The sequence below is a fragment of the Leopardus geoffroyi genome, chromosome C1 (genome assembly GCF_018350155.1).
Source record: "Leopardus geoffroyi isolate Oge1 chromosome C1, O.geoffroyi_Oge1_pat1.0, whole genome shotgun sequence".
NCBI lineage: Eukaryota > Metazoa > Chordata > Mammalia > Carnivora > Felidae > Leopardus > Leopardus geoffroyi.
The window spans coordinates 75,541,149-75,567,024 of record NC_059328.1 but is presented as its reverse complement, the minus strand read 5'-3'; the positions used below and the strand labels follow the sequence as shown (position 1 = coordinate 75,567,024).

The following is a 25,876-nucleotide window of genomic DNA, read 5'->3' as shown; positions in this document are numbered from 1 at the left end:
CCAGCCCTTTGGATATGTTAAGTTGCTTGTGGGTGTGGGGTGAGCATTATTTCTCCCTAGGGAATCTGAATGCTTAGTTATCTTGATTTTTGTTGAGTGGTGGCTGCTGCCATTACCAGTACAAAAATCAATCACAAACAAAAACAAAAACAAATAAAAAATAAAACAAAAAAACCCACAAGCTATGCTCTATGTTCCAGATATACTCCTCTGTGCATCCACTATGTAACTCCAGTCCTCATTGTAATCAGGGTAAATTACTCTGGTCCTATATTTTTGCTTAAAAAGTTACCCTAGAATTTAGTGGTTTAAAGCAACAAACATTTTATTACAGCCAATGATTTCACAATCATCTATGTCAAAAATTTGGGCCAGAGTTGGCTGAGTGACACTTCAGCTCCAAGGAGTTCCAACTGAAGATACTCTGGTATTCAGTTAACAGATGGTTTAGAGGGTTCAGGATGGCCTCATTTACATGCTTGGGTCCATCTGGGAATGTCAATTGAAGTGTCTACATTAATTTTCATCTCTGGTTGTACTAGTCTGTACATTTTCATCTCTAGTTGTACATCTTACATGGCATACTAGGGGTCCCAAAGAACATTGTAAGCCTGTTATTTTTTTCTTTTCATGATTTTCCAAGCAACTAACAAGAGTCCGCAATTCTGAAATTCTTATAATTTCCATGGACCCATACTGTTTAAAATCTCAGAGCATAATCTAATGCTCATTTTCAACCTGCACTTTATCTTAATTTACTTACATGTTAGAGGTTATCATACCACTTATCACCACTGATGGAGCCCTTATAACTCTTTGCTGAGTAAATGATCCAGTCTGAATACCACCATTAGGGTTGCTTGCTAGGGTCTCCATTATCACCTGTCTTAGTCTGGATACTCCTCAACTCAGAACCTGAGACAAAGGCCTGAGTGAAAACAGTTGTTTTTAGAAAAATGATCCCAGGAAAGGATATAGGGATTAGGATAGAGGATCAGGGGAGTAAAACAGAAAAGGAGGGAAGGTCAATGAAAGAAGTCATTTAAAGACGTTGACCATTTAAAGATCATGACATAGGAATCTCTGGAACTCACCTACTCCCACAGATACATCTAATCTTCAGCTATATATAGGAAAATTCCCTCTGAAAGAAACCCAAAAACTAGCTGGGTGACTCCTACACTGTAGGCAATTGAGAAAAGACCCACATGGAAACAGGTAAGTGAAGCTAAAACACAGTCTTGCCAAAAATCCCACTCCTTGCAACAACACACAATTGGGAGGGAACTCACATCTTCCAGCTTCTCCTGGAGAAGTGAAGGATTTGGACCCCACATCCAGTGCCCAACTTTCAAGACTTCCATCTGAGAGATGGACCTCTAAAACATCTACCTTTAAAGGCTAACAGTGCTTTGCATCCATGAGACCCATGAGGCTCTAACAAAGTCAGAGACAGTTCTTAAATGGTTCAGGTGAACTCACCATGGCTAACCTCCCAAGGCCCACTGCATAGGCAGCAAACTGAAATGCACCAGTCTTTCCATGAAAGAACCATTTGCTTATACTAGAGCTTTGGCCTGAGGGGCAGGATTCTAACTTAAAACACATCGAGGGGCCAATTTCAATATTCTCCAGAGATTGCAGAAGCCAGTGGGTGCCATATTCACCTTCTCCCTCTGCCTTGCTCTAAGTCACAGGTGTCTCCTAGAAAGGAGGCTGTGTATATGTCTTATGCCCCAGTTTCACAGCTACTGCTTATAGAATACTCGTTGATCACCTGGCTCTGGTGGGCAGAAGAGCTTACAGTCATAGGTCCCACAGAACTGTAATAAATAGAGAAAGAGTTCTTAACTCGACACCCCACCACCACCATGGTGCAGCACAGAGGCAGTAGACACAAATGCCCAGTCTTTCAATGAAAGAGGCCTATTTGCTTATATTAAAAGCTGTGTCCTGAGGGGCAGGATTCTAATTTAACACGCATCATGAGGCCCACTGCAATCCTCTCTAGAGACCAGAAGGCAAGCAGGCACCTCTTTGCCCTCTCCCTCTGCCCTGTCCTAAGTCACCAGTGTTCTGAGGAAAGAGCTTGTGCACCTGTCTGGCACCCTGGCTTTTGTGGCTGCCACCCAGACAGAGGACACATCCCTTAATAGCCTGGCTCTAGTGGTCAGTGGGGCTTGTGTTCATGGGATCAACAGGATGGTAATAAACAAAGAAACAGTTCTTAACTGGCTATCCCCTCAGGACTCAGCACAGAAGGAACATACAGAAACACCCATCTTCCAGCATTTCCTTAACAGAGGTATACCTGTATACTTTAAAAGTTTCTGCTTGAGAGGCTGGCTTCCAATTAGCCTGCATCTAGGTGCTAACAGAGATCCTCCCCTTTGGGACAATGACAGGCACACCCTCAACACCTGAGAGCCACTAAGAAAAAAGAAGGCTGCTTACATAATCACAAAGGTTTGAACTAGGTACAGGTTAAACAATAAGGTTTATCTCCCACATGAGACAACTTTTTCAAGACTGGGAGTGGTGACTGTTTTATCTAATGCATAAAAACCAACACAGAAAGTCAAGGAAAATGAAGAAAATTACTATTTCCAAGTGAAAGAAATGATAAAACCTTGGAAAAATAAATTAATGAAACAGAGATAAACAATTTATCTGATAAAGGGTTCAAAATAATAGTTATAGGGGCGCCTGGGTGGCTCAGTCGGTTGAGCGTCTGGCTTCGGCTCAGGTCATGATCTCACGGTTCGTGAGTTCGAGCTCCACGTCGGGCTCTGTGCTGACTGCTCAGAGCCTGGAGCCTGCTTCGGATTCTGTGTCTCCCTCTCTCTCTGACCCTCCCCTGTTCATGCTCTGTCTGTCTCTGTCTCAAAAATAAAAAATAATAATAATAATAATAGTTATAAAAATGTTCACTGAGGTCAGGAGAACAATGCATGAAAAAAATGAGAATTTCAAAAAAGAGAAAATATAAGAAGATACCAAGAGAAAATTACAGAACTGAAAAAAAATGCAATAATTGGACTGAAAAATTCAATTAGAGGGGTTCAACATCAAAGTAGGTGAAGCAGAATAAAGCATCAGCATCAGACTTCTGGGTAAGATGGTGGAATACGAGGACCCTAAACTCATGTGGCCCCATGGATATAGATAAATAACACTCTCATAAGAGCAAACAACCCAGAAAAGGGCCCAAAGACTGGCCAAACAAACTCAACAACTAAATATGGAGAAGAGGCCCCATCGAAGAGGTTAAGAAGATTGAGGAGTTGATGGGAACCTAAACCCCATGGGTCTGACCACTAGAGGGAGGGGGCTGCAAGTGCAGAGAGGGGTGAGAAACAGACAATCACAATGGGGAGGCTGCAAGGGGAAGAGGAATCTCCATAGCATTCTGTTTGGAAATTGGAGAGGCCAAAATTTCATGAGTGCTTACAACCATTGGGATGTAAAATCTGGAACTTTAAAAATCAGCAGGCTGGGCTCTGAGAGAGCCCAGTGGGTGATAGGCAGATGAGCCCCTGCCCTTAAAGAGACAGCACAGCAAAAGGCCCACTAAGACACAACTTGAAAGCAGCATTTTGAAAGGCACTTATTTATGCAAGGGAGAGTGAGTTACTAATCCCACTTTGCTGAGGGACTTCTTCAGGAAGAAAGGAGCTAGCAGGCATCATTTCCCTCTCCTGCCCTCAACATTAAACACACAGCCACCCACGGGAACAAGTGGGACATGCATTCACTACCTGAGTTGTTTATACCACACCCTGCCTCAGTCCTGGTATTGTGGATCCCTCCCCAGTGCCCAGAAGACCCACACAAACTTTGCCAACACCGCATCTCCCAACATTCCTAGAAGGACACGAGCACCTTGTTAAAACTATATGTCCCATCCTTGCATGTTTTGTGGAGCAACCTCAGCAGACCCTGGTTTCTGCAGTGGCTATGCATCCCCTGTGGAGGAGGATGAGCACCCTGCCCCCTCAAGCCACCCACCCACGCTTTGTAGAGCAGCCCTGACAGCCCCAGTGTCCACACAGTTGCATGTTTCCTGTGGAGGAGAACCAGTACCCCCAAGTTATAAGTGCGTGACCTACCCACTACTTTCAAGAGCAAGAGGCAGAGTTGACTTTCCTAACACAGACAAACAGACACAGAGTGTTAGGCAAAATAAAGAGATGTAAGAATGTCACAAATGAAAGAACAGGAAAAAAAATCACAGCAAGAGACCTAAGCGAAACAGAGATAAGAAATATGCCCAATAAAGAATTTAAAGTAAGGATCATAAAGATACTCACTAAAATTGAGAAGAGAGTGAAGTACATCAGTAAGACCCTTAAGAAATAGAAAACATAAAAAAGAATCAATAAGAGAAGAAGAACACAATAAATTAAATTAAAAATACACTTGAAGGAATAAATAGGTTGCAAGAAGTAGAGAAATGAATTAATGAACTAGAATACAGAGTAATGAAAAGTAATCAATCTGAACAAATGAAAGGAAAAAAATTATGCAAAATAAGAATAGACTTAGGGAACTCAGTGATTCCATCAAGCATAATCGTATTTGCATTATAGGGATCCCAGAAGAGGAAGAGAAAGAAAAGGGGGCAGCAAATTAAAAGAAGTAATAACTGAAAACTTCTCTAATCTGGGGAAAGAAACAGATATCCATATCCAGAAGGCATAGAGATTCCTCCAAGTAAATAAACCAAAGGAGGCCCACACCAAGATACATAGTAATCAAACTGGAAAAATTAGTTTAAAACATTTTTTAAGCAGCAAAAGAAAGAAGACAGTTACATAAAAGAGGAAACCTCAAAAAGTTATCAGCTGATTTTTCAGCAGAAACTATACAGGCCGGGGTGGGGCGTGTGTGTGTGTGTGTGTGTGTGTGTGATGATATAGGGAAAGTGTTGAAAAGAAAAAATCTACAGCCAAGAATACTCTATCCAGAAAGGATATAATTTAGAATAGAAGGTGAGATAAAGCGTTTCTCAGACAAACAAAAACTAAAGAAGTTCCTGACCACTAAACCAACTTTATAAGAAATGTTAAAGGGGACTCTTTGAGTAGAATGTAAAGACCAAAAGTGAGAGTATGAAAAGTAGGAAACACAAAAGCAATAAACATATTTCTATAAAAAAAAGAGTCAAGGGATTTGCAAAATAAAAGGATGTAAAATATGATAACATATACCTAAAATGTAGGAAGGGGGGAGAGTAGTAAAGAATGGGTTCAAACTTAAGTGACCATCAACTGCTCTGTGCAAAAGACGTTATATACAAACCTAATGGTAACCACAAGTCAAAAACCAGTAATAGATACGCAAAGAATAAAGAGAAAGGAATTCAAGTGTATCACTAAAGAAAATCAGCAAACCATGAAAAAGAGCAAGAGAAGCAAGAACCAGAGTAAAATTACAAAAACAACCACAAAACAAATAACAAAATGGCAATAAATACACATCTATCAATAATTACTTTGAATGTAAATGGACTAAACACTCCAATCAAAAGACACAAGGTGATAGAATGGATTAAAAAAAAAAAACAAAAACAAAAAAACAAGACTCAACTATATATTGCCTACAAAAGACTCATTTCAGACCAAAAGACACCTGTAGATGGAAAGTGAGAGGATGGAGAAATATTTATCATGCAAATGGATGTCAAAAGAAAGTTAAAGTAACAATACTTATATCAGTCAAAATACACTTTAAAACAAAGACTGTAACAAGAGACAAAGAAGGACACTATACAATAATAAGGGGACAATCCAACAAGAGGATATAATAATTCTAAATATTTATGGACCAAACTTGGAAGTAGTCAAATACATAAGAGTTAAAAACAAACATAACGGAAATAATTGATAGTGATAAAATAATAGTAGGAGACTTTAACACCCCACTCACATCACTGGACAGATCATCTAAACAAAAAATCAACAAGGAAATGGTATCTTTGAATGACACACTGGACAAGATAGATTTAATTGACATATTCAGAACATCCCATCCTAAAACAGCAGAAGACATATTCTTTTCAAGTGTACATGGGACATTCTTCAGACTAGATCACATGTTAGGCCACAAAACAAGTCTCAACAAGCTCAAAAACATTGAAGTCATACCATGCATCTTTGCTGACTACAATGCTATGAAATTAGAAAGTAACATAGGAAAAAATCTGGGAAGACCACAAATTCATAGAGGTTAAATAACATGCTACTGCACCGTGAATGGGTCAAACAAGAAACCACAGAAATCAAAAAGTATATAGAAACAAATGAAAATGAAAACACGACCGACAGTCCAAAACCTTTCTGATGTGGCAAAAGCAGTTCTAAGAAGAAAGGTTATAGCAGTACAGGCCTACATCAAGAAGCAAGGAAAATCTCAAATGAACAACCTACCCTTACATGTAAAGGGGATAGAAAAAGAAAAACAAACAAAACCCAAAATTATCAGAAGGAAGAAAATAATAAAGATCAGAACAGAAATAAATGATGTAGAAACTAAAAAAAAAAAAAAAAAAAAGATCAATGAAACCAGGAGCTGATTTTTTGAAAAGATCAAAAAAACCCACAAAACTGATAAAGCTCTAGCCAGACTAAAAAAAAAACAAGAGGACTCAAATAAACAAAATCACAAATTAAAGAGAAAGAACAACCAACATCACAGTGAATCAAACAATTGTAAGTAGATATTATAAAAAACTATTTGCCAACAAATTAGACAACCTAGAATGGATAAATTTCTAGAAACATATAAACCATCAAAACTGAAACAGGAGGAAATCAAATTTGAACAGACTAATTACCAGCTAGAAAATTGAATCAGTAATCAAAAAACTCCCAAGAAACAAAAGTCCATGACCAGATGGCTTCATGGGTGAATTCTACCAAACATTTAAAGACGAGCTATTACCTATCCTTTACAAAGTATTCCAAAAAATAAAAAAAAGAATAAAAACTTCCAAATTCATTCTAAGAGGCCAGTATCACCCTTATAACAAAACCAGATAAAGACAGTACAAAAAAAAGAGGACAGGCCAGTATCTTTTAAGAATGTAGATGTAAAAATACTCAACAAAATACTAGCAAATGAAATCCAGCAATACATTAAAAAAACAACATTCACCACAATCAAGTGAGATTTATTCCTGGGACACAAGGATGTTTCAACATTTGGAAATCAATCAAAGTGATACGTCACATCAATAAGAGAAAGGATAAGAAGTGTATAATTTCAATAGATACAGAAAAAAGCATTTGACAAAGTACAACACCATTCATGATAACAACCCTCAACAAAGCAATTTTGAAGGAACATAGTTCAACAGGATAAAGGCTGTATATGAGAAACCCACAGTGAACATCATACTCAATGGATAAAACAGAGCTTTTCCCCTAAGGTCAGGAAAAAGACAAGGGTGTCCAAGCCCACCACTGTTATCAACATAGTACTGGAAGTTCTAGACACAGCAATCAGACAACAAAAAGAAACAAAAAGCATCCAAATTGATGAGGAAGAAGTAAAGCTTTCACTTTTTACAGATGACATGATACTATTGAAAACCCTAAAGACTCCACCAAAAACCACTAGAACCGATAAATGAATTCAGTAAGACTGCAGGATACGAAATCAACATACAGAAATCCACTGCATTTCTATGCACTAATAATGAAGGAGTAGAAAGTGAAATTAAGAAAACAACCCCATTTACAACTGCACTAAAAATAATAAAATATATAGGAATATACTTAACCAAAGAGATGAAAGACCTGTACTCTGGAAACTATAAAACACTGATGAAAGAAATTGAAGATGTCACAAATGGAATGACATTCCATGCTCATGGATGGAAGAATAAATATTGTTAAAATGTCTGTACTACTCAAAGCAACCTACACATGTAATGCAATCCCTATCAAAATACCAAAAGCCTTCTTCCCAAAACTAGAACAACAATTCTAAAATTTGTGTAGAACCACAAAAGACCCCGAATAGCCAAAGCAACCTCAAAAAAGCAAAACAGAACTGGAGATTTCACAACTCGAGACTTCAAGTTATATTATAAACCTATAGTGATCAAAACAGTATGGTATTGGCACAAAAATAGATACATACATCAATGGGACAGAATAGAAAATCCAGAAATACACTTCAATTATATGGGCAATTAATCTTAGACAAAGGAAGAATGAATAAAGAATGGGTAAAAGACAGTCTCTTCCGTAAATGGTGTTGGGAAAACTGGACAGCTACATGCAAAAGAATGAAACTGGACTATTTTCTTAAACCATACACAAAAATAAACTCAAAATGGATTAAAGACCTAAATGTGAGACCTGAAACCAAAAACTCCTAGAAGAGAGCACAGGCAGTAATTTCTCTGACATTGGTAGTAGCAACGTCTGTAGTGAGGTTTTTCTAGATAGGTCCCCTGAAACAAGGGAAACAAAAGCAAAAGATATTCTTAGGATAACATCAAAGTAAAAAGATTGTGCACAGCAAAAGAAACAATCAACAAAACTAAAAGACAACCTATGGAATGGGAGAAGATATTTGCAAATGGCATACCCTATCAAGGGTTAGTATCTAAAATATATAAAGAACTTATAAACTCAACACCCAAAAAATAAATAATCCAATTAAAAATTGGGCAGAGGGGCACCTGCGTCACTCAGTTGGTTAAACATCTGACTTTAGCTCAGGTCATGATCTCACAGTTCGTGAGTTTGAGCCCCATGTCAGGATCTGTGCTGACAGACTGCAGAGCCTGGAGCCTGCTTTGGATTCTGTGTCTCCCCCCTCTCTCTGCCCCTCCACCGCTTATGCTCTGTTTCTCTCTCTCAAAAATAAATACATATTTTAAAAAATGGGCAGAAAACATGAACATTTTTTCCAAAGAAGACATACAGATAGCCTATAAACACATAAAAAGATGCACAATATCCCTCATCATCAGGGAAATGCAAATCAAAACCACAATGAGATATCATATCACATCTGTCAGAATGGCTAAAATCAAAAACAAGAAACAAATACTGGCAAGGATATGGAGAAAAAGGAACCCCTGTGCATTGTTGGTAGGAATGCAAACAGGTGGAACCACTGTGGAAAACAGTATGGAGGTTCCTCAAAAAGTTAAAAATAGCTACGCCTGAGTGGCTCAGTCCAACTCTTGATTTCAGCTCAGGTCATGATCCTAGGGTCATGGGAACAAGCCCTGCAATAGGCTCTGTGCTGAGCATGGAACCTGCTAAAGATTCTCTCTTTCTCTTTCTCTCTCTCTCTCTCCCTCCCTCCCTCCGTCCCTCTGCCCCTCTCCCCACCTCTCACGCTCTCTCTCTCAGAAAAAAAGAGAAAGTTAAAAATAGAACTACCCTATGATCCAGTAATTGCACTACTGGGTATTTTCCCAAAAAATACAAAAACACAGATTCAAAGATATACATGCACCCCTATGTTTATGGCAGCATTATTTACAGCAGCCAAACCATGCAAGCAGCCCAAGTATCCATAGATAAACGAATGCATAAAGGGGATGTGTACATATATACAATGGAATATTATTCAGCCATACCAAAGAATGAAATCTTTCCATCCGCGACAACATAGATGGATCTAGAAAGTATATTGCTAAGTGAAATAAGTCAGAGAAAGACATATGATTTCACTCATATGTGGAATTTAAGAAACAAAACAAACAAGCAAGGGAAAAAAGAAAAAAGACAAACCAAGAAACTCTTGACTACAGAGAACTGATGGTTACCTGAGCAGAGGTGGGTGGCAAGTGGGTGAAATAGGTGAAAGGATTAAGGAAGGTACTTTTCATGATGAGCACTGTGTGGTGTATGCAATTGTTGTATCACTATACTGTGCACCTGTAACTGATAGAACACTGGCCATTAACAATACTGGAATTAAAATAAAACTAATACAAAACACAAGAAAGAATCACCAAACTCAACGATAGGGCACTGGAATTCATCCAGTCAGAGAATAGGATTTAGAGGGAAGGAGGAGGTAGCAGATTGTATTTATCTAGGCTGAAATTTCCTCACAGAGATTATGATGTTTTTCTTGTTTGTTTCTTGCTTGTCTTTCAACACTGCAGTATGCAGTAGATATTCAAAGTGTTTGGTTTGAATATTTGCCTGACTTATGAAAGATGCAGTTATAAAAAAAACTGTTGACCCAGTAATGACTGATCATTTTCTAAGTTGTTAAAAATTTTTCAGCATTTATCTCTTAACTCAGAAGGTTAATTTTCTTTTGTCATTGAAATTATACAATTTATTCTCTGTGTTGCATAGCATGGCTGCTTCCTTAAAAACAAACAAAAATAGTATATTCACAAAATTCATACAAACTTTGGGGTTATATTCACTGTAACTGTGGACTTATGGTTTCTCACAGCCCTAAGGACAAGACTTGGGAGTATTAAAAAAAAATTGCAAATGACAGCAATCTCAAAGCTGCAGTCTCAAAGGTTGCAAAACAGTCTGTTCCACTAATACATGCAGTTTCTGAGAATTCAGGCCAAATACACCCAGCTTGTTCAATGAGAAATATTCAGGAAGTTACCGTTGAAACGACTTACTGAGCTTGCTTTGTGGTTTTAGTTTCTGTAGTGAGGTTTTGAAGACTTACCACTTTTGGTTTTTATTTCATATTCTAATCACCTGACCTCTGAAGGTCTGGGGGAGTGAGCAGTGGTAAGAAATCCCCAGGACTGGGTAAGAAGTATATCAGAAACCAACACAGCTAAACTGAGGAACAAGGGACTCCTAGCACATTTTCATGTAAGCAGCTTTCTTACCTGCTCCAAAGTATCTCTGCTACTAATTTTACAGTTAAGGTAAGATTGGGGCAAGGGTGGAGAAGATTTGCCAAAGGTCAGAATGTTTTGAAAACTTTCTATCCAGGATATGCAGCCGAAACCTGATGTGCACCATTAGATATCATTAAAGACTAAATTGTGGTGTTGTAAGACAGGTGGCAGAGTTCCTCAAGCCCCAGCTATGTCTGCTTACTGATGAATTAGACATGTGCATGTGTGGGGACTAAACCGACAATCTGAAATGTCTTAACACTGTTTTCCTCCCTTTGCCACCTTAGGATCTATGGGGATCATAACTGCCACTTATGTTACCTTTGTCTTTTGATAAAACCTGATTAAGTTACCTCAAGCTGCAGCCTGAATGTTTGAAGAACTGTGACTGTATTATTTTTGTGAGAAAGAGAAATGAATGAGACACAATGCAAACAGCTTGCTTACATTGTTAAAAATGGAAAAAGAAAAAAATTGAAACTCGGAGTGAACAATGAAGAGGTTTAATGAAAACAGCTGCAAATTTTTAGTCATAGTCTTGTACTTTGAAGGTGGATTTCTTCCTTTAGAAATAGTACTGGATTAATTGACTTTGACTTCTTGGCTCACACTCATTCCTTAAAGCTTTTTGTGCTAGGTTCTATTTCTACTACTCTATTGCCTCTACTATTATGGAATCACTTTATTCCAGTTGCCCAACTTGACCCATCCATAGTGTCTGGCAATTTTGATCGCTCCTTAGAACTCACACCTTTGAATTTCTTATCATGGCACATGCTTCAGGCATCTCCTTCTTGTTTGACTTCCACTTGTCTCCTTGCTAAGAGCTTTTCCTCCTCCAAACTCAAACCAAAAACAACACAAAAGCAAAAAGCAACAATTACAAACAAAACCAACTAGACTTGTTTGGCTGAAAACAGATGGTTTCTTCTAGATACCTCATCACTTAGTAATTCTGAACTTTTTCTCCTATATTTCCTCACATTTTCCTTCTTTATACTTTTTCCCCATCTCCTGCAGCTCTCTTTTTTAAGCTAGCAGTTATACTGGTATATACAACTATTTTATTTACTTCCATTTTTTCACAAACAGGCTAAGAGTGTTGAGTAGAAATGCCAGCATCATACAGATAGCCAGTTGTAGGGCTGGTACTGAAAATCAAGTCTGCCTTACTTCAAAGCCAAAATGTATATTTGTGTGTGTTTGTGTGTGTATCCATTCTTGCACTGTTTTTATTTACGAAAGTTTATGAGGCTCTAACAGAATTAAGAAGGATGCATCTCAGAGCACACATCACAGTTTGGGTTAGGGATGGCAAAACAATAGTTATATGTCAGTGTGAACACATTGAATTTGCAAAGATATTTTGGAGACTGGGCTCTCCTAAAGTATTAAGATGCCACCCAGATATCATTTGGGGGCAATGTGTAAAATACTTCTATTAATAGAAATACACAGTACTAAATTATTCCTCAGGAGTTCTCAATATTCAGACAAATCTACTCCCTCTCCCATGAGTGACATCATCCCAAAGCACAACAGCTTGTAAGCCTCCAACATCTGCAAACAGACTGATTGTGTGCCTTCTGTTTTCCTAGATAATTGTTGTAGATCATCACCGCCAGTTCCCCATATCTTTGTAGTCTAAAAATGATTATGATCCCTGCTTTATACAAATCAGGCAACCAGAAATCTACAAATGTAAGATACTAATACTGTATTGGATATATGTCAGAATGGAAAGAGACTTGGCATATGAGTCTGTAAAATCATGGAATCCCTCTCTGGGTTCAGGTTGACCTGGGTATTTCCGGGCTCCCGAGTCCATGATGCTATGTCATTTGCAGAGGACTACCTATGATCTGCTCCTAACCAGTTTGTTTTTATTTGTCACCTAAATAGTTTTCAGTGCATTAGCTATAAGGAAGAGAGAAGAAGGGGGTTTTATAATTTTTAAAAAGCAGTTTTACCACTGGCTAATAAAGGAACCCATAATTTTTCATTGCATGATTTTAGTGAAAGAAAAAGCCAAGCAGATGTTGGGTTTTTAGCTTCTGTAGTAAATAACCATGTCTACAATGGAAGAAAATTGCCCTTTATAAGGCAAAGCAGAAAAGTAAACATTTGCTTGAGTATCAGATAGCCTAAAATGCTTTAGCAGGAACTCTTCAGGTTAGAGGAATTGATGCCTAGAAGTTAGAAAATAAATGGTCAAGTATTCTTTAAGAAGTATTTTCACTTACTCCCTCATTCATAAAACAATTATGCACTGAAGTTTTGGTTGAAGGCACTACTATAGCTATACAAAAAAAATTCCTTAAAAGTACAGCTACAAGTAAACAATTATGATTTGTTAGTGCTACATAATGACATGGCAAGATTTAACATAATATGGTTTGACTAGACATAGCCCTAAATGAGAGTGAAGCAAGCTGATAAAGGCCAAGCAAGCGTAATATAGCAAACAGTGGTCCTAAAGATTCAATCTAAGGATTCACGGAGGTAAAAACTAAGAAACATAAGTAAGCCAGAAACCAAAGGGAAGGAGTCAGATTTAAACTAGTCAGTAGGTAAAACTCATGAAATGGATTTCTTTATGCCTATTAAACATTTAAGAACCAATGGGGCAGCCTATAATATAGTCCTCCTTAGGGCCTACAGCTTTTTTATTCTGACCCTCTTGGCTGTCCTTTTTTCAAACCTTTCTTCAGAAACTGAGGCCATTTGGGGAAGCAGTACATCACCAAGTTCAGAAAGTAAAATGACCTTCTCTTCGGTAAGACTGGATATTTCAGTCCATCTCATCTCTTCCCTTGCAGACCAGGGAACATGGCCTCAGAGATCCGCATGCCGGCCCCAGTGTGCCTCATTGAGAACACTGAAGGGCAACTGGTGGCTAATCAGGAAGCTTTGGAGATCCTGTCAGGCACCAAGAATCCTCTCGTGGTGGTGGCTATTGTGGGCCTCTACCGCACAGGCAAATCCTACCTGATGAACAAGCTGGCTGGGAAGAACAAGGGTGAGTGGCACCAAAAAGCTCCGCGGAGTCCCTTCTGTCCACCTACACTGCCTGCATTGAACGTGATGATGCAAGGACAGGAAGTTAGAGAACGCGGAGGAATATTGAAAGCTAATGTTTGGTTCATAGCTGGCTAATTATGTTCCGAGAAACAAAGGCAGAGGTCTTTTCCTGACATATCACCTCTTTTTTTCCCCTTAGTATTGCCTTGGGAAAAGCATACTTTCCAATCTTAAGGAGTAAGACGTCAATAAAATAATTTTTTATTGTTTTTTAAATTTTAGTTTTTGGGAGAGGGAGAGAGAGAGCACCAACAGGGGAGAGGGGCAAAGGAAGGGGGGAGGGAAAGAGGGAGAGGGAGAGGGAGAGGGAGAGAATCTTAAGCAGGCTCCACACTCAGCACAGAGCCCAATGTGGGGCTCAATCCCACAACACTGGGATCATGACCTGAGCGGAAATCAAGAGTTGAACATTCAACCAACTGAGACATCCAGGTGCCCCAATAAAATAATTTCTATATATGCAATTATAAACTATTAAAATTTTAGCAGCATGACATTCTTGTAAAAAGGAAAAACATCAAATTTCCAACCTATGATATTTGATATTTTAATTTTTCCATTCCTCTATTCTAATTCAGATCAATATTGGTTATAGTTTTTGATGTGTCCTCATCTTGAATTTCTTAAACCCAAGTTCAGTTGTCAAGAAGGTCTCCAATTTGCAGATCCCCTCCTCTATTACAACCTCTCCCCTACCCCTTGCAGGCTTCTCTCTGGGCTCCACGGTGCAGTCTCACACCAAAGGAATCTGGATGTGGTGTATGCCTCATCCCAAGAAGCCAGACCACACCCTAGTTCTTCTTGACACAGAGGGTCTAGGAGATGTAGAGAAGGTAAGGAACAGGAATCCCTTTTGATTCCTCCCCACCTCTGAACATTCTTTACACAGGGAGGTTTTATGTTTTGTTTTGTTTTTCTAAATTTGTACTTCTACTTGACAGAGTGTACCTTTTTTTCCTTTTCTATTTTTAATAGTCAAGACTTGGAAATCTCAGATGAGAAAAATATATTTATAAGCCAGAATCATGACTGGGACAAGACACTAAAATATGGAGTTAGGAAGTTAACTGAAATACGGAAAAGATGATACAAATAAAACCACTGTCCTAAGTCTGATCCTGCAGGGAAGAGTGATTAGGAGTGAGCTCTGGGTCAGAGGATCTTGGATTCAAATCAGGGTTCTGGCACTTGTAGCTCTCTGATTTTGACAAGCAAAACTCCCCCAAATCTTTTTTTCCTCTTTGGTCTTATCCAACTTAACATTTGAACAGTAGACACATGGACTTTTTTCCACTTCTATGCTGGTATTTAACAACCAGCCCACTGAGTGGGGGTGGGGGAAGCCTTGACTGGTAGCACCTGCCAGTTTTCTAAATACTCCCATCATGGCTGATTCCAACAAACTGCGGGTTCAGAATAGATGTATACAGTTAGCTCCTGTGACCTAGTAAGAGCTGGCTCTAGCACATAACTGAATCTGTCCCTTGAACTTCCCTAGTCTTTTATGTTTTCATTTTGCTTTTGATTTATCACAAAATCAAAACAGTCACCTCATTTTGTGCTTTAGTTTTTCTCAACTATAACAATCGGAGATAGTAGTTATAAAGCTATCTTATGGCACTGTTTTGAGTATTGGATAAGATCAGTAATACGAATTAGTGTGTGTTTTTTAAATTCTTTTTTAAAAAATATTTATTCATTGTGAGAGAGATAGCACACACAGGGGAGGAGCAGAGACAGACGAAGACAGAAAATCCCAAGCGGGGGCACACTGTCAACATGAAGCCTGATGTGGAGCTCAAACTCATGAACTGTGAGATCATGATCTGAGCCAAAATCAAGAGTTGGGACACTTAACTGACTGAGTCACCCAGGCATTCCTGAATTACTGTGCATTGTACTGTAATAACTAGTCAATAAAATAAATAACTAGTCAATAAAATAGATACATGCATGTGTGTACAGGCCAAATTTGTTTTACACAATTGAAAATTGTGATTTTTTTAATGCCAGTATAATTAACGTATACTGTTATATTAGTTTCAGGTGTATCATATAGAGATTCAACAATTCTATACATTACTCAGTGCTCATCACTATAAGTGTACTCTTAGTCCTCTTCAGCTATTTCATCCACCTACCCACCCACCCACCTCCCCTCTGGTAACCTTCTGTTTGTTCTCTATAGTTAAGAGTCTGGTTTTTATTTTTGTCTCTTTTTTCTTTGTTTTATTTCTTAAATTCCACATGAGTGAAATCATATGTCTTTATGAAATTATTTAAGAAATTACTTGTCTTTCTCTGACTGACTTATTTCACTTAGCATTATATCCTCTAGATCCACGTTGTTGCAAATGGCAAGAATTCATTCTTTTTTTACAGATGAGTAATGTTCCGTTGTATATCAATTCCACATATTCTTTATCCATTCATCTATCAACACTTGAGGAGCTTCCGTATTTTGGCTACTGTAAATAATGTCACACTAAACACAGGGCTGCATATATCTTTTCAAATTAGTTTCTTTTGTATTATTTGGGTAAATACCCCATAATAGAATCACTAGATCATATGGTAATTCTATTTTTAACTTTTTTTTTAATGTTTATTTGTTTTTGAGACAGAGACAGAGAGATGCAGCATGAACAGGGAAGGTGCAGAGAGAGAGAAGGAGACACAGAATTTGAAGCTGGCTCCAGGCTCTGAGCTGTCAGCACAGAGCCCGACGTGAGGCTTGGACTCACAAACCGTGAGATTATGACTGGAGCCGAAGTCAAACGCTTAAGCAGTGAGCCACCCAGGCATTCCTCTAGTTTTAACTTAAAATTTTTTTTCAATGTGTATTTATTTTTGAGAGACAGAGAGACAGAGCATGAGCAGGGGAAGAGCAGAGAGAGAGGGAGACACAGAATTTGAAGCAGGCTCCAGGCTCTGAGCTGTCAGCACAGAGCCCGACACGGGGCTTGAACTCACAAACTGTGAGATCACGACCTGAGCCGAAGTCCGACGCTTAACCAATTAAGTCACCCAGGCTCCCCTATTTTTAACTTTTTAAGGAACCTCCATACTTTTTTCCACAACAGTTGCACCAGTTTGCATTCCCATCAACAGTGTACAAGGGTTCCTTTTTCTCCACATCCTCACCAATACTTGTTTTGTGTTTTTGATGTAAATCTTGATTTTAAGTATTCTAGTTACTCCACAAACTTTGACTATCCATTTTTCAAATACCTAACTAGTTATAAAAGGAACTGATGAATTAAAAATATATGGTTCCGTATAAAAATTATCAATGTTAATAGAACTATTCTATTCAAAGTTCATATGTTTCTCACGATCATTTTTGTTGGTCTTGTTTAACATTTGTAGGTCAAGGGACTATTTTTAATGATTGTTCATCTGGGAATACCATGAGACATGACTTAAATTTGTTCTTCTAGGGTGACAAGAAGAATGATACCCAGATATTTGCACTGGCAATACTACTGAGTAGTACCTTTGTATACAATACTATGAACAAAATTGACCAGAGGGCTATGGACTTGTTGCAGTATCCTTTTGTGGTCCAAGATGGCACCAAAGCCAGAGAGAATTCTATTCACCAGTTGTGTTTGTGAGTCTTTGTGAATCAAACACAAAAATGAAAACATAATAAGTGTTAAGGTACAAGAAAAAGAGTCCTTATATTTACAAATGAAATGAGGAGTTGGTTAAGACCCAAAGGGGAAATAAAAGTATAGGGAGACATGGAATTAAATATGGGCTTAGATGTAGTCCTATATCCATGAGTTTTCCTTAACTGCATCCCAGCTATGTGACAGAACTGTCAAATCTGCTCTGGACAGTATCCTCACCTGATCTTGATGGGGTTGAAGATACAACTAACTTTGCTAACTTCTACCCAGACTTAGTGTGGACTCTGAGAGATTTCTACCTAGACCTAGAAATAGACGGGCAACTTATCACAGCAGATGAATACCTGGAGAAATCACTGAAGCTAAAGGAAGGTAACAGGGACTTCAGTTTTGGGAAGAGAGAGAGAGAGAGAATTAATACAAGAAATTACCTCTCATGTGTAGGCAGTTAAATTCATTGTCACCTGGCTAAACTACCAAATAAATATTAATTTATAGTGAACTAATAGACTCATCAATATTAAACTGTATTACTCCCCTGTTCTTGGAGCAAATTTGCTTTTCCTTTCCCTGATTAGTTACCTTTTAGCTTTTTGCCTAGGTTCTGTGAACATGTATTGAAATAAAAAATCAGGTGGAAGGCACATTTAATTGAAGAGAATAAATTAACACAAATGTTAATATTATACTAAATGAATCCTATTTTTCCTTCCCCAGGCACCGATAAAAGCCTTCAAAATTTCAATTTGCCCCGTCTATGTATAAAAGAATTCTTTCCAATAAGGAAATGCTTTATCTTCGACTCTCCTGCTCACTGGAAGAAGCTTGCCCAGCTTGAGACACTGCGTAATGATGAGCTGGATCCTGATTTTGTGCAACAAGTGGCAGCATTCTGTTCCTACATCTTCAACCGTTCCAAGACTAAGACTCTTTCAGGAGGCATCAAGGTCAATGGACCCCGTGAGTACCTTTTTAGGTTTTTCCTTCAATTCAACATAAAGAATAGGGTACTGTTAAAAGTTTCTCCTTCCATTGTCAATGTTGAAAATGCATTTCACGAAATTCCAGTGGGTACCAAAAATATTTCTAGTCCGTTTTTAGTAATGCCTCCAAAGTAGAACAAAATAGAAACATACCCTGAAAAAAAGGTCAAGGTAAAGAAGTTCTCCCCATAAGTGGTCCACCATTGAACTAGACTAACCCACATGGGTTGGCATCATTTGTTTCACCAATAGAACACATTATATATCATAGCCTTTGGGAGACACAAGATGAGGATATTCTCTGTAGAAATGAAGTAAGCTCACATAAACATTAAACAGAGGCCCAGGTTGTCTAGAACCCTAAAAGAAATCTAAGCAGAATTCTAGGTCCAGTTTCTCCTACAATCTGTACATCTCAGAAGTCTGTAAATTATTACGTACTCTGGAAGGAAGTGGAGTGCAAACAAAAGTATGCAAAGGACAAGGGAGACAAACAGGAAAGTTCCAACAAAGGGTAGAGGAGACGTAATCTAATGTGCTTACTTTGTGCTTTTCTAGAGCAGGATAACACTAATGCCAGCTTTACATACTGAAGTGAAAGACGGAAGGTAATTCTGAAGAGAATAGAAACCTGAGGAAGAGGGAAATAAAGGGAAGAGTAAAGAGGCAAAAGGCCCATAGCCTCCTAATCAAATGAAAATGCCTAACTTTATATAACCATTTTCTCATTCCACAATGGGAAAAAGATGAAACGTGGATGATCACACACATCTTGAGTCTTCCCCTTTGAATACTTTCTTTTCAATCTTAAAAAGAACTATCTTGCTTCTTGGTCACATAATTTCCCAAAGGAACTTATTTGGGCCACACGAACAGTGTGCAGAATGCTAAGAAAATGCAGGCAATGTGTTGGGAAATTAACATGCACAGAATTACCCAGTGTGCCACATGCCCTCTTTCTTGCAAATAACATAAGCGTCTCTTCCCCCTGTGAAGATCTGAAGAGCCTAGTGCAGACCTGTGTTAATGCCATCAGCCGTGGGGATCTGCCCTGCATGGAGAACTCAGTCGTGGCCTTGGCTCAGATCAAGAACTCAGCAGCAGTGAAAAAGGCCATTGCCCACTATGACCAGCAGATGGACCAGAAGGTGCAGCTGCCCACAGAAACTCTCTCTGAGCTCCTGGACCTGCACGGGGCCTGTGAAAGGGAGGCCATAGAAATCTTCATGAAGAACTCTTTCAAGGATGTGAACCAAAAGTTCCAGAAGCAATTAGAGGTAATTATCTTTTTCCCCCATCTAGTTCATGGGACTTATGAGCCATAAGAGGCAAAGTTGATTTTTATTGCTATGAAAGGCAAACAGGGAATGAATGATGAAAAGCAATCCTCACTAGACTGAAAAAATAATGATTACCACTTCTGTGATCAAGTTATCACTGTTATTCTGAAAACAAACAAACATGTGACTACTCTGGGCCCTACAGATTCTAAAGCTTCCACATACACACAACCTACCTTACCACGTTACACCTATGTAGAGTCATCTTTTCCCTTAAAACATTTTATGCATAAGGTATTCATTAACTTTCCTTTTTTTTATTAAATAAGCATACAGAATTGCCAAATGGGCCTACTAAAAGATTATGTCTCCAGGTTTAATAGCACATACTATATCATTCCAGCCAGGTATTGCATTCCCCTTACTCACTAGTAACCCCAGAAATGTTGTCAAATAGTAGGTTGCATTTAAAATCAAGGCTTGAGGCTAGAGATCTGTAGTCTAAAGACAACATCCAAAGCAGAAATAGCAAAAGAAAGAGGTTTTAGGGGATTCTATACACAAAAGCAAAGTAATTTTTCTACAGTGTACCATCTTTGGAACTTTTCTAGGTTTTGGTGGGAAGGATATAGTCTTACTTGTAGTCCTCCAGTTTCTAGAAAAAATATAAAGATTCTTCTTGAGAACCATTTCTAGAAATGCTGAAGTGCTGCTAACAGTTTTTCCATGGCTGCTTATCCCTTTGAAGACTCTGCTAGAAGCCAGAAAGGATGACTTTTGTAACCAGAACATGGAGGCATCATCGAACCGTTGCTCAGCTTTACTTCAGGCTATATTTGGTCCTCTAGAAAATGAGGTGACACAGGGGATTTATTCAAAGCCAGGAGGACATTTTCTCTTCATTCAGAAGACAGAAGAGTTGAAAGCAAGGTACTATCAGCAGCCCAGGAAAGGAATGCAGGTATTCTGAGTTTTATCTATCAGTTGCAGGAAAGTGTTAAGGGGCTTCTTTCAAAAATCAATGAGGACAGGAAGGAAGTATTTACACTCTAATCATAGCTGTGGAATTAAACTGAAGTATGTCACCATACTCACCAGACTTTTATTGCAACCATAAACATTCACTGTAATGAAGGGACTGTCTTGGTTACATGGCACAGAATCCCAATAATCGAAGCTAGCTTGAGAAAAAATGGTAATTCCTTGGCTCACTTAAACTAAAAGCAAGATATTTAAATGTCATTTCAAGTATAGCTACGTTCAGGAGTTGAAAGAATGTCATAGATTTCCCCCCTTCCTTCTTTCTTTTCAATCTCCACTTCAGTTTTTTTGTTCTGTTTTCCTTACTATTGGTTTCATTCTCAGGCAGGCTCACCCCACATGGCAGCAGGGTGACACCAACAGTTCCAAGCATAACTAGTCTTTTGTGCCCTCAGTCTCAGGAGAGAGTATATTTGCCCAGCATCCGTACCCGCCTCTAACACATCCGCGTGTTATTTCCCCACCTGTACCCAAATTCTTTGCACCTAGTGGCCTTGGATGCTCTGATTGGCCAGCCCAGGGCTTGTAACCACCCCTGTGACAGAAGAGACTTGATTGGCAGTTTCACCAAGTATGGGGCTGAGCACTTACGTGAAGGAAAAGATCCTGGGACAAAAAAGAAATAAAGGCTTGTAACATTCCTTGTCACGGTTTCCTACTTCTAACTGCATGTTTTTGGGGTTCCTAGGCTGAGAAAGCTCTGCAGAGATATTTGCAGTCCAAACAGTCTACAAGTGATACCATCCTACAGACAGACCTGGCTCTCACAGTGAAGCAAAAGGTGATGGAAGGTGAGATGAAAACGAAGGAGAGGCAAGACAGACATTCCTACAGATGTTAACTTAATTTCGCCTGGTTCACCTGCGATCAGAAAACTGGAGCAAGAATCCCAAAGATGATTCCTAAATGTAAACAGGGCATATACAGTCAGCTGCAATATGGTTTCCTGGAAGGGAAACACAGTTCCAGGGAATTTTCTTTATGATGTGGTAGCAATAACAAGAGTGGGAAGCAGAAGGAAGAGGCCCTTTAATCCTAGAGAGGGTTGTCATTTTCTTTTTTCCTCAGAGATACATATGAAAGCAGAGGCTGCAAGGATTGAAGCACAAAGGTTGGAGGCAATTCAAAGGTACAACCAGCAAGTGATGGAGGAAAGGCAGCGACTCCATCTGGAACAAGTAAGACAAATGGAAATGTTCCAAGAGTACCAGTTAAGACAACAGCAGAGGGTCCTGCAACTTCGATTCCAGGTATTCATCAATTATTGCATCTCAGGGTTTTCTCACATCTCCCCTCCCTGTATTGATGAGAGCAGGAAGCAGTGACAAGGGGGAGGGGCAGCACAGTATTATGGCTCAGGACAAGGACTCTGGAGTTAAATATCCCGGGTATGAATCCCAGCTCCCACCTCCTAAATATATGGTTCTTGTAAGCTATCTATCCTCTCTGTGCCTCGGTTTCCTCTTGTGGAAAACAGAGACAGTAATAATGCCCACTTGATAGGGTTATTTTGGTAATTAAGTGAGAACATTTGCGTTTTGAACTGTGCATGGCCCAGAATAAGCACTAATATGTGTGAAACGCCCAGGAGCTTTCTAACCCCTGGTAATTAGCACTTGTTTGTTTTTGTTGCTGTTGGTTTCTTGGTCATTGCTCTAGACAGTCTTCTTTGGGTGTGATTACCTTATTAAATTAATTCATCTTTTTGTGTCTATGCCCTGTCCTTGCCTTAATCATCACTGGTTCTGAAGGCCTTTACTTGCAGTTTGTTTCATTCAGTCCTTTACAATTATCATTGCTCACAAAGCAGTAGCTCCTATTTATTTCGCACTATACAAAGCACTTTGCATTCATGCTCTCACCTATCCTGTTCATTGCGAAGCACAAGTATTAGGTCCCTATTTCTGCAATGAGAAAAATTAAGTTGCAAAGAGGGAGAACACAATGTCAATATCGACTCAGCAAGTTACCTAAACTGCCTTCCCAGAGAGGAGGATCTGCAATGGTTTGTTTCTGCAAACCTGGTGGAAAAATCTTAGGTGAATACTCTTCTGAGACAACACTTCCCCAGTGTGGCCCGTCGACCAACAGGTCCCAGTTTCCCAGGCACAAGCTCCAAGACCTTTTGAGATTACAGCTCTGCACTGAAGGGCGGTATAGTCAACCCAAGGCTCTTGGTCCCCTCGCTCTCCTTGTACTTCTGCCCCATAACTATGAAGACCTAGAAAAAATTGCCTCATCAGAGACTCAGACTCCTCGCGTGATTGTAGAGATCACCTACACACCCTCCTACACACCTACACACCCTCCTCTGCAAGCTAGAGCTGACATTCCTCTCTGTATAGATGAGAATTAAAGTTGAGGTGTGACAAAGATCACCTGAGAAGGATGTATAAAATAAGGGGAGAAGGAGGAGGGGGCCTCAGGGTATATTTCTTGGGACACCAATATTTCAGGGATCGGGAGATGATGCTCCTGGAACTAGAGAGAGAGGTATGGGAGAGGGATTAGACAAGAGGAGACCAAGAATGAGAAATGCACATGAATGGGAAAGAATTCAGGGACTGTCTTCGGTTATTTACTGATGGATTAAAATAAACAAAGAAAAATCAATGATTTGGGCTTTTTCCCCTCAACTGATCTGGACATGAGCGTCTGCTAAACTCCATTGTTTTACTTATCACTCTTTAGGAACAGACCGTAAATCTCAATAGGGAAATCGAAGATGAACGCAGAAGACTTCACAACGAAATCCAGGATCTCCAGAGGAATATTGTCTCACAAGATGATACATGCATCTTACTTTAAAGAGCTAAACATCAGACCTTTCCTCATTCACTTTCACTAAAGAGAAAAAAGAATGAGAAACTATAGAACTTGGGACAATCACCACTTAAATAAACTTCATAATTATTGTATCAAACTTTTGTACAGTTATATAGTTGCAAGGCTTCTAATTAGTAAAATGTACATTTCAATAATTCCATAGTTTAATTGATTATCGCTTCCTTAAAGAGACTGTGAATTGTGTAATAAGGGAATTTTATCAATGTCTCTATTTGGGGTGATATTGGGTTGGTTCCATCAGGGAAAACTTTGTCTTATAACTCAAATTCATCCCTCCAATTTTCCATTTTTGCATTGGGGGGATTAGAAGTGGCCTAAGGGGTGTTATTCACAATGAGCTAAGTCAAGTAGAATTTGGCCAAAGTCATGGGCTGAGTTGAGTATCACCCCTGCCAAGTGGTCTTATGCTGGATGTCATCAGAGGGAGGCACCAATGGTGAGGACAACTAACCTCGCTTCTTAGGGAAATAATGTGTGGTTCTCAAGTGCGTGTAGGCTCTAAGGGCAATGATGTGAATCCTAGGTACAGTTAGTAAACAGTCTGCTTAGATTTTAAGCTGAAAAAAAATCCCACATGGTAATAAAATAGGGGTACTCCAGAAGATGGAAAGAACTACCAGCATAGAAACTATGCCATTAGCTGAGGGCTAAATAAGACTTTTCTTTGTTCATCCTCACAAAGGGCATAACTTAAATAGGACAGTTTATATCATGAGGCAATTTACATTAGACTTAATGACTGTGTGTCACATGTTTATAATCCTTTAAGGCCTATAAATAAAAGGTATATGGAATGCTAGATAAGGCGTCAAAAAATCTGATGGGGATCATTTAATTTTATGCTTACCTTAGTGCTTAAGTTAAATCATTGTAATTTTTTGCAATAACATATAAAAGCCTACTGATTTTTCTCTAAAATTATGGATTGTGTAAACATATTTGTTCGCATATATTTTTAACTGTAAATAACGATTAAATTTTTCAAAAACGTAACTGTACTCCTTTGTTTCTATTTTCTCCAAAATTGGAAACATTTGGAAGGTCCTAAATGTTTCAGACACAATGTTATCCACTTGCATCCACTGCTCTCTCTCTCTACATGCGCCAAACATGGCCTCTGAACGGCAGGACACTCTCACGTGGCTAGCTTCCAAGACAGAGTGCTCCAAAGAGCAAAATAAGAAATTAAAGATCTCTTAAGACCCAGTGAACTCAACAGCCCTTTCGTTGCATTCTGTTGATCAGGATAGTTCCTAGGGACAGCCCAAGGCAGGAGAAATGAAATCTACCCCACTCTGTGAAGTATGGCAATATATTTGCACCCATTTTTAATCCATCACTGACTTGTGTACAGAACAAAGGTGGTACATTGATCTCAGCATTCAAAAATTAAGTAAGACTGGGGGCGCCTGGGTGGCGCAGTCGGTTAAGCGTCCGACTTCAGCCAGGTCACGATCTCGCGGTCCGTGAGTTCGAGCCCCGCGTCAGGCTCTGGGCTGATGGCTCAGAGCCTGGAGCCTGTTTCTGATTCTGTGTCTCCCTCTCTCTCTGCCCCTCCCCCGTTCATACTCTGTCTCTCTCTGTCCCAAAAATAAATAAACGTTGAAAAAAAAAATTTAAAAAAAAAAATTAAGTAAGACTGAAGCTGATGGGCTATTTGGAATACTGACTATGTACAGACACAACTGCATTGTTGAGGGGTTTCTTACTACTCAGATTCACAATGGAAAGCTGGTTCACAGACCCAAGGAAGTAAAGGCCACTCCTTAGCTTCTGCCAATCCATAGCAAACTGCTATAATGACAGTCTTGTCTGCTGTCCTAGCAGCAGCAAGGCTTGAACTGAGAAGAAGGAAAAGAAGCAGCAGCAGCAGCAGCAAGGGGCGCCTGGGTGGCTCAGTCGGTTAAGTGTCCCATATTGGCTCAGGTCACGATCTCACAGTTCGTGAGTATGAGCTCCACGTCAGTCTCTGTGCTGACAGCTCAGAACCTGGAGCCTGCTTCAGATTCTGTGTCTCCCTCTCTCTCTACCCCTCCCCTCATTCACACACACTTTCTCTCTGTCTCTCTCTCTCTCTCAAAAATAGATGAACATTAAAAAAGAAAAAAAAAAGGCAGCAGCGGCTGCGGCAGGTTGTCCTTATGTACGTCACAT

The 25,876-nt window shown here is 39.2% G+C and overlaps 1 protein-coding gene across 2 annotated transcripts; it reads left to right on the top strand.

Annotated features, from left to right (window-relative positions):
- Nucleotides 1-10,706: 10,706 nt before the first annotated feature.
- GBP5 (guanylate binding protein 5) lies at nt 10,707-24,715 on the top strand. Of its 2 annotated transcripts, none has more exons than XM_045478187.1 (11): nt 10,707-10,826; nt 13,675-13,874; nt 14,642-14,769; nt 17,377-17,486; nt 17,747-17,943; nt 18,289-18,531; nt 19,551-19,831; nt 20,583-20,795; nt 21,564-21,666; nt 21,944-22,125; nt 23,567-24,715. In XM_045478187.1, exons 2-11 carry the CDS (start codon nt 13,685-13,687, stop codon nt 23,681-23,683), a joined length of 1,764 nt encoding a protein of 587 aa, XP_045334143.1. In that variant the 5' UTR covers nt 10,707-10,826; nt 13,675-13,684; the 3' UTR covers nt 23,684-24,715. The 2 variants fall into 2 exon arrangements, with proteins under 2 accessions (XP_045334143.1, XP_045334142.1); XM_045478186.1 differs by having other exon boundaries at nt 10,747-10,882.
- The last annotated feature ends 1,161 nt before the right edge of the window (nt 24,716-25,876 follow it).

Bases quoted from the DNA above. Each gene is read 5' to 3' on its own strand.
- GBP5 (XM_045478187.1), top strand. From the start codon at position 13,685: ATGGCCTCAGAGATCCGCATGCCGGCCCCAGTGTGCCTCATTGAGAAC. The intron at 17,944-18,288 runs GTAACAGGGACT...TTCCTTCCCCAG, and splicing joins ATCACTGAAGCTAAAGGAAG to GCACCGATAAAAGCCTTCAA. The intron at 19,832-20,582 runs GTAATTATCTTT...ATCCCTTTGAAG, and splicing joins AGTTCCAGAAGCAATTAGAG to ACTCTGCTAGAAGCCAGAAA.